General features: G+C 49.5%; 1 protein-coding gene across 1 annotated transcript in view; it reads left to right on the forward strand.

Moving 5' to 3' along the window:
• Window positions 1-543: 543 nt before the first annotated feature.
• LOC125943166 (uncharacterized) overlaps window positions 544-14,005 on the forward strand; it is a 74,873-nt gene continuing 61,411 nt past the window's right edge. Inside the window, exon 1 of the mRNA XM_049661654.1 lies at window positions 544-823. Within this exon, the coding sequence (XP_049517611.1) occupies window positions 675-823 (149 nt within the window). The 5' untranslated portion in view covers window positions 544-674. The remainder of the gene's footprint in view (window positions 824-14,005) is intronic.

Here is a 14,005-nt window from a genome sequence, read left to right on the forward strand (position 1 = left end):
CTGCCCGTCACGTAAGACAAAGAATGGCTCATACGGGCTTAAGAAATATGGCTCCTGTCCCCGTAAACGCGGCCTGCCCATTACGACGACAGAACAGAAGTGAAATTATACACTGGAATGATGAGCGGCAACGCAGCCTGCTGTGGAAGCTGACCACAACGACGACGAACGCGGGTGCAGTACCACGAGTGCGCGCCGAGCACGTGCACGAGCGCAACTCGTGGGGCGCCAACGAGCCAACTGAGGAAGAAAACAACGACACTCGAGCCAATGCCGATGATGATAGTTTTTGAGTACATGGACGCCACCGAAATATGTGCCTTAATTATAACACGCGTCGCTTGAAAAGGCATCGCTACAAAATAGCAGCCAAGACAGCCGGTCACTACAGAAAGTTCGAAATGGAAGAGGGGAAACCGAAGCACGACACTGAGGCCACGCCCTCGTGCTCTGGCGCGAGAGGTCGACGTGCCATAGGCGAAGCTTGCTCGCGATTTCGAATGTTGATCGAGGCGGACGCACTTTGCACTACTACTGCAAGAAACGAGATGTCCTAGGTGCGCGGCCATCAAAGAAGTTCTCCCAGACAACCGGGAGATCGCGCTCAAGCTGCGAAACAACGCCGACAAACGCACCTGGGACTGCTGTGTATAGGACATCGGAGGAGACTGTTCATGAGGGCTGAGAGCGACCTGCTCGTGGAGATGGGCGTCAAGGACACCGCGTCTCAGTGCACAACCGTGCAAGCGCCGTGCACCGTGCAAGGAGCCCGGTGCCAGACGGAGCTCGTATCCAGGGGCACCAGACGCCTGCTGATATACAGGTAAACATCACTTTGGTGTTTTGTGTATCATACCTTACGACCGCTGCGAACATCCTTAGTGGATAGGTTGATTTTTTTCTATATAGACCTACACTATGTTTGTAAACCACGGAAGGCACCGTCGTTATATGTTTGGCCCTAGAGCGACATCGCGTAGGCTCCGCTCACGTTCGCCGCCACCGCTTGCACGCGCTAGTTACTGTAGGCGTATATGCTACCAATGGTAGCAGTAATTCTAGCACGTGCGGATTGCGCATTTTTTTAATGGGGTGGGGGGTGCTAAAACCACAATCTCATTAGGAAGCACACGGTAGTGGTGGGGGCACCGGATTAATTTTGACTACGTGAGATTCTTTAATGTGCACCCAGTGCACGTTCTTGCATTTCGCCCACATCTGGATACGGCTGAATCAAAGCTTAAAGTTGGGCCGAACGAGACGCTAGTGACGCTTGGCCTAGCTCGCTGACCGCCGCAGTGACCGCCGACAGCGCTTGCGACCTGGCCTGCAGCTCATCATAGTGCGTTTACTTTTGACAACACGATTTACGTGGGCTTACATGAATTCGTTTTGTCGGTGTCGATGGTGCGAATAGCAAACTAAACGTAGTACTTGCAAGCCAGCCGAGCTGCCTCGCTGTGACGGCTGGTGCTTGGTTTCTGTCTGCGAGACGATGTCTGCGAGACGATCGCGCCAGTGGTTTAATACTAGGCGGTGCTTTACGAAACACGAGAAAATTGGAGATGCACTGAGAAAATCATATTTACAACGTGTTTTGTCTCGTAAAAAATAGTTTTGATTTTTCTATTAGGAACTTTTTCATGTCAAAAACAAGCTGTAGCCCATTTCTACGTCACCCTGAGCGGCGATATAGAAGCGATCGCCTCGGTGATTGCACCGGCGAGGTACCAGCCCTACGGCGACGCTGCCTGTGTAGGCCCGCGCAATCTCAGCTTTTGGACGCGGCCGTCTGCTCGCTCCAACTCTGTAATAACACTGTACATTTTATTTCACGCTCGAAATTTAATTGACACGTTTAGGCGCGTTTATGATATCCACACTGCAATTAACGCACCTGTGACCGTGGTGCCTGCGTATTTGAACGTGTGATAGGATATTTACACTGCAGGTGGCTCAATTCTTGGCGATGAAAATAAATTTGAATGTGACGTGCTTTGTGGGGAATCTGCTCGCTCGACCTACATTCAACGCTAATCCTAATCTAGCTTTCCCACCGTGCGGCAAGAAATTGTAATGACAGGCTAATAACGATCCTCAGATCATGTATAAGTTGGCTAATTAATGCCCGCCACTCACAATTAAAGAGAAGCTTAACGGTTACCAAATGTTTTGCGCATAATGCATGATCTGGTATCAGAATCCAACTTTCGCTTTTTACCGCGGTGGCTCATTGCTTGCGACGGTTTTCATCAACAGCAAACCTGTGACAACTTTAGCCTCTTGCGTATTTCGACGCAACTCAGCTCGTCGATTTACTGCGTTTCCTTCGTTGAAAAATTACAGAATAAAGACCTCACAAATGGAACCGCACAACCACACGCGAAACCCAGCGGCTGCTGTGGTAGGCGCGACACGGGCGGCGGCTTGGCGTTGGAGTACCTACCATGCGAAACTAAATTCCGGCGCCAGCGCCATCACATTTTCGTGACGTGGCGCCGAGGTGTAGGTGAACGAGTATAACATTGATAAAATCATATTTACAACATGTTTTGTCTCGTAAAAAATCGTGTTGATTTTCATAAAATTTTTAAGGTGCTACAATAAAGGAATCGCGGTAAATATCTATAAGAACTTAATAGCCATATAGCGCATTATTCAGCTGCATATTCGTAGTGACATGATTGATGGACAAATTTTTACATGTTGTAACGTTTTAAAGTAATCACAGGATTTTGCAAGGTTAGTATAAATTGAATGTTATCGCAGTACGCTGATAAATCGCTCAGTGATTTTTTTAAAATAAGGAAATGCGTCGGCAACCATTCATCACACACTTGCGTTCTGCGTTGCGTTCATATTCCAGCTAAGCGCCATGGTGACATGCTGACGTAATTATTAAGCGAATTCCTGATATGGTCCTTATAAACTAGTCTCACGCAAGATTACCTGCCACAACCAAGTGCGCTTATTAAGCTTCTCAAACTCTGCGTTCCTCATTATAATATGCAGATAACATGCGCGCTACGTCCACGCACGTGTCTGCTTAGCCCCAACTACTGCCTTTTCGCCTTAACATTAACGTGCGCCTTCTCGTCAACGCTTTGCCGCTGTTGTAGAGTTATCTGCCTAGCCAACTGCACGACGATGCGCAGCTGCTCCATCTACAGAACTAAACATTTTAACACCCTTAAAGGTGTACATCAATTTTTCGCCAGACGAACAACCGTACGGTGTAATACAATCACCCTTATTTGATAAACACCCTCAAGGTAAGGTGTTTGGCTGAAGTCGATGCGAGGTAATAGAAAAATGGCACCCTCAGCTGTTATACTTCCACTGTTAACGAGGTGTCTATTAGCATTACTACGCAAACGGCATCAAACGACAAACAATTCAACCCTGGCGCGGATCCAGGGGGGATGTCCGGATGTCCTGACCCCCCCCTCAGATTTCTGCATCGCCCCCTCGCTGACAGGGGGGTGGCCCTTTCGCAAAAAAATATGGCCACCAGCATTCTTGAAAAGCATTTTTCGCGAGTACCAGTGATATCACCCATGTATAGAAGTAAAGCTAGCTCTCTCAGAAGCTTAGTTGTATTCCGTCAGAGTGTGGTGTCGCGAAGTTGCCGTAGTTATTTTTTCTCATGAACACCTTTGACCTCCTGGCGCCGGCGGTGCCTTACTCGTGCCGTCCGTGGCGTCGAATGAACGAGGTTGCCAAGCACGCCGATGTCCGGGCGAGCGCCTTCGCGCCTGATCAACTTTGTTGCCCCTTGGGGTGTCATCGGTTGCCTCATTGACTGTCATCGGTTCCGCGACCAACCTGCTTAATGAAAGAGATCACTTGCTGAAGTGTTCATATACAGTGTTTGTCCGAAAAGAAATGTCAGTGATTATATTGCTACGCGAGAGACATTCATCCTGGGGCAGACGACGAAGAAGACGGTTCTCTCTGGTGCTGGTGGCTGTCCACCATCTTGGCTACTGTGTCTCTCTTATACTGTAAATACAGTGTAAATAGTCCCGCCTTGTGCCGTTTTACGTAACATCTTTTTGGTGGAGGTGCTGGGTAGTTCCCTGTTTCGATCACGGAGCTTCGCAACGGCCGCCTCATCACGCTTGCGACCATGTCAGTCGGTGCGGGCACATCGTCTTCACCCCCTGCCCCTCCCGTCGCTCCGACCTACATCGTTCTGCCTCCTGCTCGTGATCCTGGCGTATTTTCCGGCCAGGATGGGGTTGACGTCGACAAATAGCTCAACCTTTACGAACGGATCAGCGCCGGCTACAGGTGGGACCCGACCCTTATGCTCGCCAACGTGCTTTTTTACCTCGATGGCCCACCGCGGGTGTGGTTCGAGACGCACGAGGCGGAAATTACCAGCTGGGACTCTTTCAAAGAGAAGATCCGTGACCTTTTCGGTGACAGCACTGGTCGGCAGCTTGCTGCGCGGAATGAACTTGCAACTCGTGCACAAACATCCTCCGAGTCATACGTCTCGTACATTCAGGACGTAATTGCTCTTTGCCGCCAGGTTGACGAGCACATGTCTGAGTCCGAGAGGGTTTCTCATGTGCTCAAAGGTATCGCCGACGATGCTTTTAACCTGCTCGTCTATACCAACGTTGATACCGTCGACAGAATCATCAAAGAGTGCCGGCGGTTTGAACACGCGAAGAGCCGCCGTATTACCCAGAAATTCACCCGGCTGCCCAATACGGCTGCAACTTCATCGTGTGCTGCCGTTCGCCTGCCGCCCACCTGTGACCACGTTACTCGCATTGTTCGTCGCGAGATTGAAGCCGCCTGTCCTGCACCTATTCAACCCCCTGTGTTTACAACCCACGCCAGTGACGCATCGCAGCCATCGGTGTCCCTCATCCAAGCTGTCGTCAGGCAGGAGTTTGCTAATCTTGGCCTTCCATCAGCGTGCCCACTGACTATCCCTGACGCTCGGCCTTATTCCTCTGGACCCACTCGACGCTCCTACACGTCTCCCGGCTCCTTCCGCAATCCTGCAGAATGGAGAACGCCCGACGATCAGCCCATCTGCTTCTCCTGCCATCAGGCCGGGCACATTGCTCGTTATTGCCGTCGCCGTTGGACCTACGTATCTCGCCAGACCTCCATGTACCCTACTCCTTTCAGACGTCCAGCCGCTGGTTCCCCTACTTACTACTCGTCGTCCTCCCACGAGCCTCTTCCATCTGACGCCACTGCTCCTGTTCGCCGCTTCTCCCGCTCCCCGTCGCCGCAACGCCGCCAATCCCGCTCTCCGCAGCCTCGCCGCTTTTCCTCGCCTGTCCTTCTCTGGACGAACGCCGCAGGAAAACTAGATAGTGCAGCTTATGGAGGTGAAGCTGCAATGCCATCGTCCACTGCAAATCCTCTACTGACGCTCCCCACTCACCATAGCCTTCTTGAAGTCAAAGTCGACAATGTTCCTGTGACCGCCCTCATCGACACTGGCGCACACTTGTCTATTATGAGCGCCCCTTTACGCCGCCGCCTGCAGAAGATTATGACGCCGTCTACGACACAGACAATATGTGTTGCCGATGGTGGTGCTGTTCAAGTGATCGGAATGTGCACCGCCCGTGTCAGCATTGCCGGTCGTCACACTGTTGTCCTTTTTGCCGTCCTTGCTCACTGCCCCCATGACCTTATCCTTGGCCTTGACTTCCTTTCGGCACACTCGGCCTTAATTGATTGTTCTTCTGAAACGCTCTGCCTCGATCTTCCTCTTGTATCAGATGCCTGCGATACGCCCGTCAGCCGCTTAAGCCCCACCGATTTTGTTCGCCTACCGCCGCGAGCCGTCACGTACGTGTGTTTGTCATCGACCCCTCCCGTTCCTGACGGCGACTATATCGTCTCTCCGACTACAGACGTCCGCCTGACGCGCAATATTACTGTGCCACATACCATCGCCACATTAGTTGATAACTGTGTGTTCCTCCCGCTACTAAACTTTGGTCTGACCCCCCAAGTGTTGCCCCAGAAGATGTCGCTTGCCCACCTCACCGCGATAACAGACTATGACGTCGAGGTTTTCGCCATAACTGCACCTGCGGAAGCTGCAGTTTTCCCGTCACCAAGTTCCGACGACAGCATTTTTCGCAACATGATTGGATCAGACCTTTCGCCTGACCAGGCCGACGCTCTTTGCCGGGTTTTGGCCTCATACAACGACATTTTCGACATTCGTGATCGACCCCTGAGCCAGACTAAGATTGTCGCCCACCGCATCAACACGGCGACTCTTTGCCCATTCGCCGTCGACCTTACCGTGTGTCCGCATCAGAGCGCGACGTGATTCAAAAAGAAGTGGCTAAAATGCTTGCGAAGGACATCATCGAACCATCTTCTAGTCCTTGGGCCTCTCCCGTCGTATTAGTAAAGAAGAAAGACGGTTCCTGGCGTTTCTGCATTGATTATCGGCACCTCAACAAAATCACCAAGAAGGACGTGTACCCTCTTCCACGAATTGACGACGCCCTCGACTGCCTCCATGGTGCCACCTTCTTTTCATCCCTGGACCTTCGATCTGGCTACTGGCAAATTGCTGTAGACGACCTGGATCGCGAGAAGACCGCCTTCGTGACCCCTGACGGCCTTTACCAATTCAAGGTCATGCCTTTCGGTCTCTGCAACGCACCAGCCACGTTTGAGAGAATGATGGACACACTGCTTCAAGGATTTAAATGGTCGACGTGTTTATGTTACCTGGACGACGTGATAATTTTCTCCCCCACTTTCGCAACACACCTTGAGCGGCTTTCGACCATTCTAGCAATCTTCCGACGAGCTGGCCTCCAGCTAAATTCCTCGAAGTGCCACTTCGCCCTTCGTCAAATTACTGTCCTGGGCCACCTCGTTGACGCTTCCGGTGTCCGACCGGACCCAGCAAAGATACGCGCTGTCACGAACTTCCCCGTTCCACGGTCTGTCCATGACGTTCGTAGCTTCGTGGGGCTTTGTTCCTACTTTCGCCGTTTTGTGAAAAACTTTGCGGCGCTCGCACGTCCACTCACTGACCTACTCAAACAAGACGTCCCGTTTTGTTGGGGTCCTCTACAAGCTGACGCCTTCTCTGAGCTCATCGCCGCCCTGACGACTCCACCTATTCTTGCCCATTTTGACCCAGCTGCTCCCACGGAAGTGCGCACAGATGCTAGTGGTCACGGCATCGGTGCAGTTTTAGCCCAAAACCAACAAGGCGTTGACCGTGTTATTGCGTACGCAAGTCGTCTCCTATCGAAATCTGAACGCAATTACTCTATTACGGAACGGGAATGTCTTGCCCTTGTCTGGGCGGTTTCGAAATTCCGTCCTTACTTGTATGGCCGCCCTTTCCGTGTTGTCACCGATCATCACGCTCTCTGTTGGCTTTCTTCACTGAAGGACCCTACTGGACGACTTGGTCGTTGGGCGCTGCGCCTCCAGGAGCACTCTTACTCAGTTACCTACAAGTCTGGCCGCCTCCATTTGGACGCGGACTGCTTGTCCCGCTACCCTGTTGACCAACCAGAGGGACCGGACATCGAACCTAACCCCTGCGTTATGTCTATGTCTCAGTTTCTCCAGATTGGTGACGAACAACACCGTGATGATGCTTTGCGATCGCTCATTGATCGGCTGGAATCCGCACCTAACGACGCCTCACTGCGCATGTTCGCCCTCGTGAATGGCACACTTTACCGTCGTAACTTCCAATCAGATGGCCCTGAGCTGCTTCTCGTTGTGCCTAAACAGCTGCGTTCAACGGTACTGCGTGAGCTTCACGACGAACCAACTGCTGGTCACCTTGGTGTGTCCCGCACGTACGATCGTGTCCGGCGCCGCTTCTTTTGGCGCGGTCTCGCCCGGTCTGTTCGACGTTACGTGACCTCCTGCGACAAATGCCAACGTCGGAAACGTCCTGCCGCACCCTCGGCTGGACTGCTTCAGCCGCTCTCCATCCCGACCGAACCATTCTTCCGGGTTGGTTTGGACCTTCTCGGTCCTTTTCCTGAGTCACGATCCGGCAACAAGTGGGTCGCCGTTGCTATCGATTATGCGACCAGGTATGCAATCACTCGAGCGCTCCCCACCAGCACTGCTACTGACGTTGCCGATTTCTTGCTCCACGATGTTATTCTGCACCATGGCGCCCCTAGCCAATTGCTCACAGATCGAGGCCGCGCATTCTTATCACGAGTAATCGACGATCTCTTGCGCTCCTCCTCAACGCAGCACAAGTTGACCACTGCCTACCATCCCCAAACAAATGGCCTCACCGAGAGACTAAATCGCACCCTCACGGACATGCTCTCAATGTATGTTTCATCTGACCACCGTGACTGGGACCTGGTGTTACCTTACGTGACTTTCGCGTACAATTCCTCGCGTCACGATACCGCCGGTTATTCACCCTTTTATATGCTCTTTGGCCGTGAACCAACGTTACCGATGGACACCATACTACCGGCTGCTGCCGCGCCGCCTAGCGAATATGCACGTGATGCCATCGCTCGTGCCGATCACGCTCGTCAGATCGCCCGCTCTAGGCTGTTGGCCTCGCAAGCGACCCAGAAGCGCCTCTATGACAGCCGGCATCGCGACGTTCGCTTCTCACCCGGTGCCTTAGTTCTCCTGTGGTGTCCATTCCGCCGTGTTGGCTTATCCGAAAAGTTGCTATCTCGATACACGGGTCCTTACCGAATCGTCCGCCAGGTCACGGACGTCACCTACGAGATTGTTCCCGTCTCTCCGACTTTACCGCCGGCGATCGCTCCCAGTGACATAGTTCACGTTAGCAGACTGAAAGCCTACCGCCTTCCTCCTAACGACAATGTGTGAAGAGCGCCGAGACGGCGCTTGCACCGCCGGGGGTAATGCTACGCGAGAGACATTCATCCTGGGGCAGACGACGAAGAAGACGGTTCTCTCTGGTGCTGGTGGCTGTCCACCATCTTGGCTACTGTGTCTCTCTTATACTGTAAATACAGTGTAAATAGTCCCGCCTTGTGCCGTTTTACGTAACAATATTGTGAAGCGACTAAACGTCGCAGCGCGCTAAGACCAGTTGGGATTGGTGGAAGGGGAAGTTAGCATACGCACGCGTGGTCGCTCAGTCGTCTGCGACAATCTGGAGAGTATGGACAAGGTTTTTCGTCAACTCATTTTTATTTACCGTGCAAGCCGTAATTCAGCGCTCGTTGGAACAAAGGATTGCCATCGAGTTGTGTGTGAAACTCGGCAAGTCTGCAGTGGAAACTTTTCCAATGATAAAGACAGCTTTTGGTGATAATTATTTGTCAGAACGTCAAGTTTACCGGGGGCACAACGCCTTTTTAGAAAGTTGTGAAGAGGTCAGCGATGAAGCCCACGCTGTACCGCCATCAACGACCATCAGCGACGAAAATGTGACGCGCGCGAGAGATCTTTTGTACTCAGACCCTCGTTTGAGTGTCCGTTTAGTGGCACAGACAGTAAACATTCCAAAAAGCACCGTTCACGAGATTTTGACGAATAATTTTCAAATGTGAAAAGCGTGCGCGAAGATCTTGCGCAAAATATTAATGGACGACCAACAATCAAGCCGAGTTGAAACATGACAGGAGGTTTGGGACTTGTGCGAAAGTGACCCCCACGTTTTGGACAATGTCATCACAGGTGACAAGACTTTGATGTTTGAATACGACCCCAAAACAAAAAGGCAAAGTGCCAAGTGGCACAGCTTGGCGTCCCCTCGCCCCAAGAAGGCCAGAATTAGCAAGTCAAAGTTCAAGACCATGCTGATTGTGTTCTTTGACATCAGTGGCCTTGTCCACCATGAGTTTGTACCCCACGGCACAACCGTGAACGCCAAATTCTACGTGAAAGTGCTCAAGCGACTCAAACGAAGGATTCATCGCACCCGGCCTGACATCGGGGGCGATTGGAAACTTCACTATGACAACGCACCATGCAGCCTGCACCGCCTTCCTCGTGACCCGCTTCCTGGCCGATTGAAAGATGTCAACAGTTCCCCAGCCGCCCTACAGTCCCGACGTGGCTCTCCCAGGCTTCTTCTTCTTTCTGCACAATTCACATGAAAGGACATCATTTCGCGACAGTTGGCAAAGTCGAAGAGGCTTGCACCAAGGCTCTAAAGGACATTCCTGAGGAGGCCTATACCGTGACGCCTTCGATGGTTGGAAATCTCGCTAGACGCAATGTAACGACGCAGGAGGAGCCTATTTTGAAACATTTTTTTGTGTTGTACCAATCTGATCAATAATTTCTTTTTAATCGACTCACTGACATTACTTTTCGGGCAAACCCTGTATAAATAACAACTAACAGCTAAACTAAGAACTACGCATAGGCAACTTTTTTAACTGTAGCACTCGTTGTGATCACAGTTACACGTTGACAATATCCAGTATGAGCACAGTACCGTTGGTACGCTACAAGTTTTTCATTGTAACTTCGCAGTTTTATTGCCGTACATTAGGCATAGTAGGGTCAAAGCCGCTGGATCCGTTTATCTGAGTGGGCGTTCTCGTGGAGCGGGGCGAAGTCTCGAGCAGCGGCTGCGAAGTGGGGGAGCGTGACGTCAGCGGTCAACGCCAGCGCGCGGGCCAGGGATGGCGTCGCGTGGTTAGAGAAACGGGAGCAGATGCGCGCCTTGTGTAAAAGGATGGCGTCGCGCGGGAAACAAAACATGAAGATGCTGGCTCGCGCTCTCGGCTACTAGAACGCATCGTTCTTCTTGTAGGTGGCGTCGTGAGTCTTCATACGCGGCGATTCGCATATCGTAAACAACAAGCGTAGTAGTTGCTGCGTTGGAGCTCCAAAGCAAACGAAGGTGTCTCTGCCGAACACAAAGAATCTCCTTAAGGAAATCAATGTGTCCCAACAGAACTCCAAAGACGGGCCCGTGCTTACGCATTTATAACGAACCTGTAACAGATCATCCCAAATTTTATTTTAAGAAACAATACAGGCTAGATATACCAGGTGTTCAAAATTAAGCATTGTGGTTTTCTAAAGTTAGGCACTGGGAGGCACGTGAAGAGCACCTGCGCAAATAAGTTATGTGGCCAGGGGGACACAAAGTGAGGTGATAATTATCGCTGTCAGCAGCCGAATTGACTAAAATTGAATAATTAACTTTTTATTGACTGCAGTAAGAAACACGACTGCCTCTAAGTTTTCAATACAAACATACCCACTTACTGCAGTCGACAAAAAAAGATTGTTCAATTTTAGTTAATTGAACTCTTCACAGCGACTATTATCATCTCACTTTGTGACCCCTCTGGCTACATAACTTATCTGCACGGGTGGTCTTCGCGTCCCAGTGCCTAATTTTAAGAAAAGCATAAAGCTTAGTTTTGAACACCCTGTATTATCAGGCACAGCCGCCAAGCACATGGCTGTATTGGGTAACGTCCTTTTCCTATAAGCTCGGAGAAACCGATATCTGGCTTCGCTACAGGTCTTCTTCCTCTTTCTGGGGTTTTACGTGCCAAAACCAGTTCTGATTATGAGGCACGCCGTAGTGGAAGGCTCCGGATTAATTTTGACCACCTAGGGTTCTTTAACGTGCACTACAACGCAAGCACACGGGCGTTTTTACATTTCAACCTCCATCGAAATGCGGCCGCCGCGGCCGCGATTCGATCCCGCGATCTCATGCTCAGCAGCGCAACGCCTGAGCTGACTGAGCCACCATGGTGGGCTACAGGTGTTGCTCTAGACGTATAAAACGCGGGTTTATCGTGAGCAGAAACGGTGAATTTCGGTAAATAAGAAAGGCTACTATCATCATCATCATCATTGACAGAAGCTGACCCCCCCCCCCCTCAGAAAAAACCTGGATCCGCCCCTGATTCAACCTTTGTTAGGCTAAGCGAGGAATGCATGGAGGTGGATTCGCATGCCGGAACTTAACGGGGAAACAAAGCCTAACCACTGCCGCACCCAGTAGCCACGTTTTTTGCTCTTGACATATTGCTATCGATATGTATAAATTGTACAGAAACTCAAACAGCTTGATTTCATGAGAAACTTAACTTTCCTATTGCTGCAACACAGTAAAAGTTTTTACACCCAAAAGGGTGTAAATAGGCTTGTCGCAGAGACGACACCCTAAGGGTGTAAGTTAGCACCTATTTTACAAGGTGCCTTTTCGGCACACCCTAAAACAAGGGTGCCCATGTAAAGAAACTGTAGGGTGTTGTGAAAACACCCCAACCGAAGGGTGGCAGCTACACCCTTCATTTATTTTTCCGTATTTAACACCCACTGTGCAGGGTGCCAGATGGGTGTACAGCCCCTGCACCAGATGTCAAATAGCTTGAACCGAACTTTAAAGTGGAACACTTTATAGATGAATGAGACCTATGAAATATTGCTTACAGTTGCCTGAACTTAAATGTTTTTTTAAAGTTAAATTATAGTTAATCAATATATATGTATAATGCATGTGGAGATTTAAAATATTATTCCATGAGCCGTGCTTTGAAAAGTGCATGTTGTCTCATGCAGGAGTTCAATATGCATCATGGTCTCAGTCATCGGAGATGTATCACTTTTTTTTAAAATATGTTCAAGCTATACAACTCAAACACAAGTTATACGTAACGTACACATGCACTATACACACACAAAAACATCACATTTGGCATCTCTTAGATCTCTGGCTAATATGTATTCTGCTTCACTCCATGGACATGCAAAAGAAGTCACTGCTGCATTTGTACAAAAATGCAAAGCTTAATTAAATGGTGAAGCACATATGTGAGACCTATATGTTTACGATTTGAAAAGAAAATGTGAATGAACTTTATTGTATTTCATACAAGGAGCAATAAAATACAAACGTTATTTGTAAAGTATCACTGCAGTTAACAATATAGTTTGCAACTGATCACAGTAATTCACATGGATCACAGTATATCTGTGGTATAATATACGTGTATACTGAGTACAAGTGAGAGAGTACGAGTGAGTAAAAGCAGAGCAGCCATTTGCAAAAAAAAACTGTGTGGTGGCCTTCATACAAAAAAATTATAGTACATTAACAGAGGTGACACGTATATATCTGCTCTTCATCTGTGCATGTTTCACCTGAGTACACAATAAGATTTGTTCAACAGTAATATCGCACAACTCTGTAAGGGTCTTTCTACAAACACATTGCTGATATGTAAAAACAGCCGTTCTGAAATAAAACAATGGTTCCTTTGGAGACATGCCACCAGCAGTGTCGACCACGAGGTTATGGGTGATACATGGCAATTAGTTGCTAAATAACAAAAATAAAATACCTTTTATTTTTAGTTTGAGTGGACTCATTGTAATCACGAAATTGAAGCAAGCTCTCTGCACAACGCATATAGACTTTAGAATCTGGAAAAAATGCAATTACCCACACAACTGTAGCACGATGAACTTTGGCTATCACAGCACACGAAACTGTACCCGAGGCTGCAGCGCCCTTCGAGGGGACGTTCTGCTCACATCACCCAACAGTGGGCAGCAATAGGGATTAGTGCAGTGTGCTGGTAGCCCGCCGCTGGGCGACGTAAGCAAAATGTTGCCTTGAGTTTCAGCAGCATCTCAGTTTCAGTTTCGCGTGCTCAGACAGCCTAAATTCATCACGCCACAGTTCTGCGGGTAATTGTATTTTTCCAGATCCAAAAGTTCACGTCTTGTGCAGAGAGCTTGCTTTAATTTCCTAGTTACAATGAGTCTGCTGAAACTAAAAGTAAGATATATTAGATTGTTAATCAGCAACTAATTACCAGATATCACCCATCCACCCATGGTAGGCACCACTGACAGCATGTCTTCTAACGAGCCATCCTTGTACTTCAGAACGGCTATTTTTAAATATCACATAAATTCTTTGTAGAAACACCAGTATATGTAGTATATAAGCGACTAGCTTTCACTCGGATGAGGCATTGGCAACACATGTACAAAAAATAAACGAGCTAAAGATACTACAGCCTGCCAGCAGATTCAT

This window comes from Dermacentor silvarum, chromosome 1 (assembly GCF_013339745.2).
Source record: "Dermacentor silvarum isolate Dsil-2018 chromosome 1, BIME_Dsil_1.4, whole genome shotgun sequence".
In the NCBI taxonomy this organism is placed as follows: Eukaryota; Metazoa; Arthropoda; class Arachnida; order Ixodida; family Ixodidae; genus Dermacentor; species Dermacentor silvarum.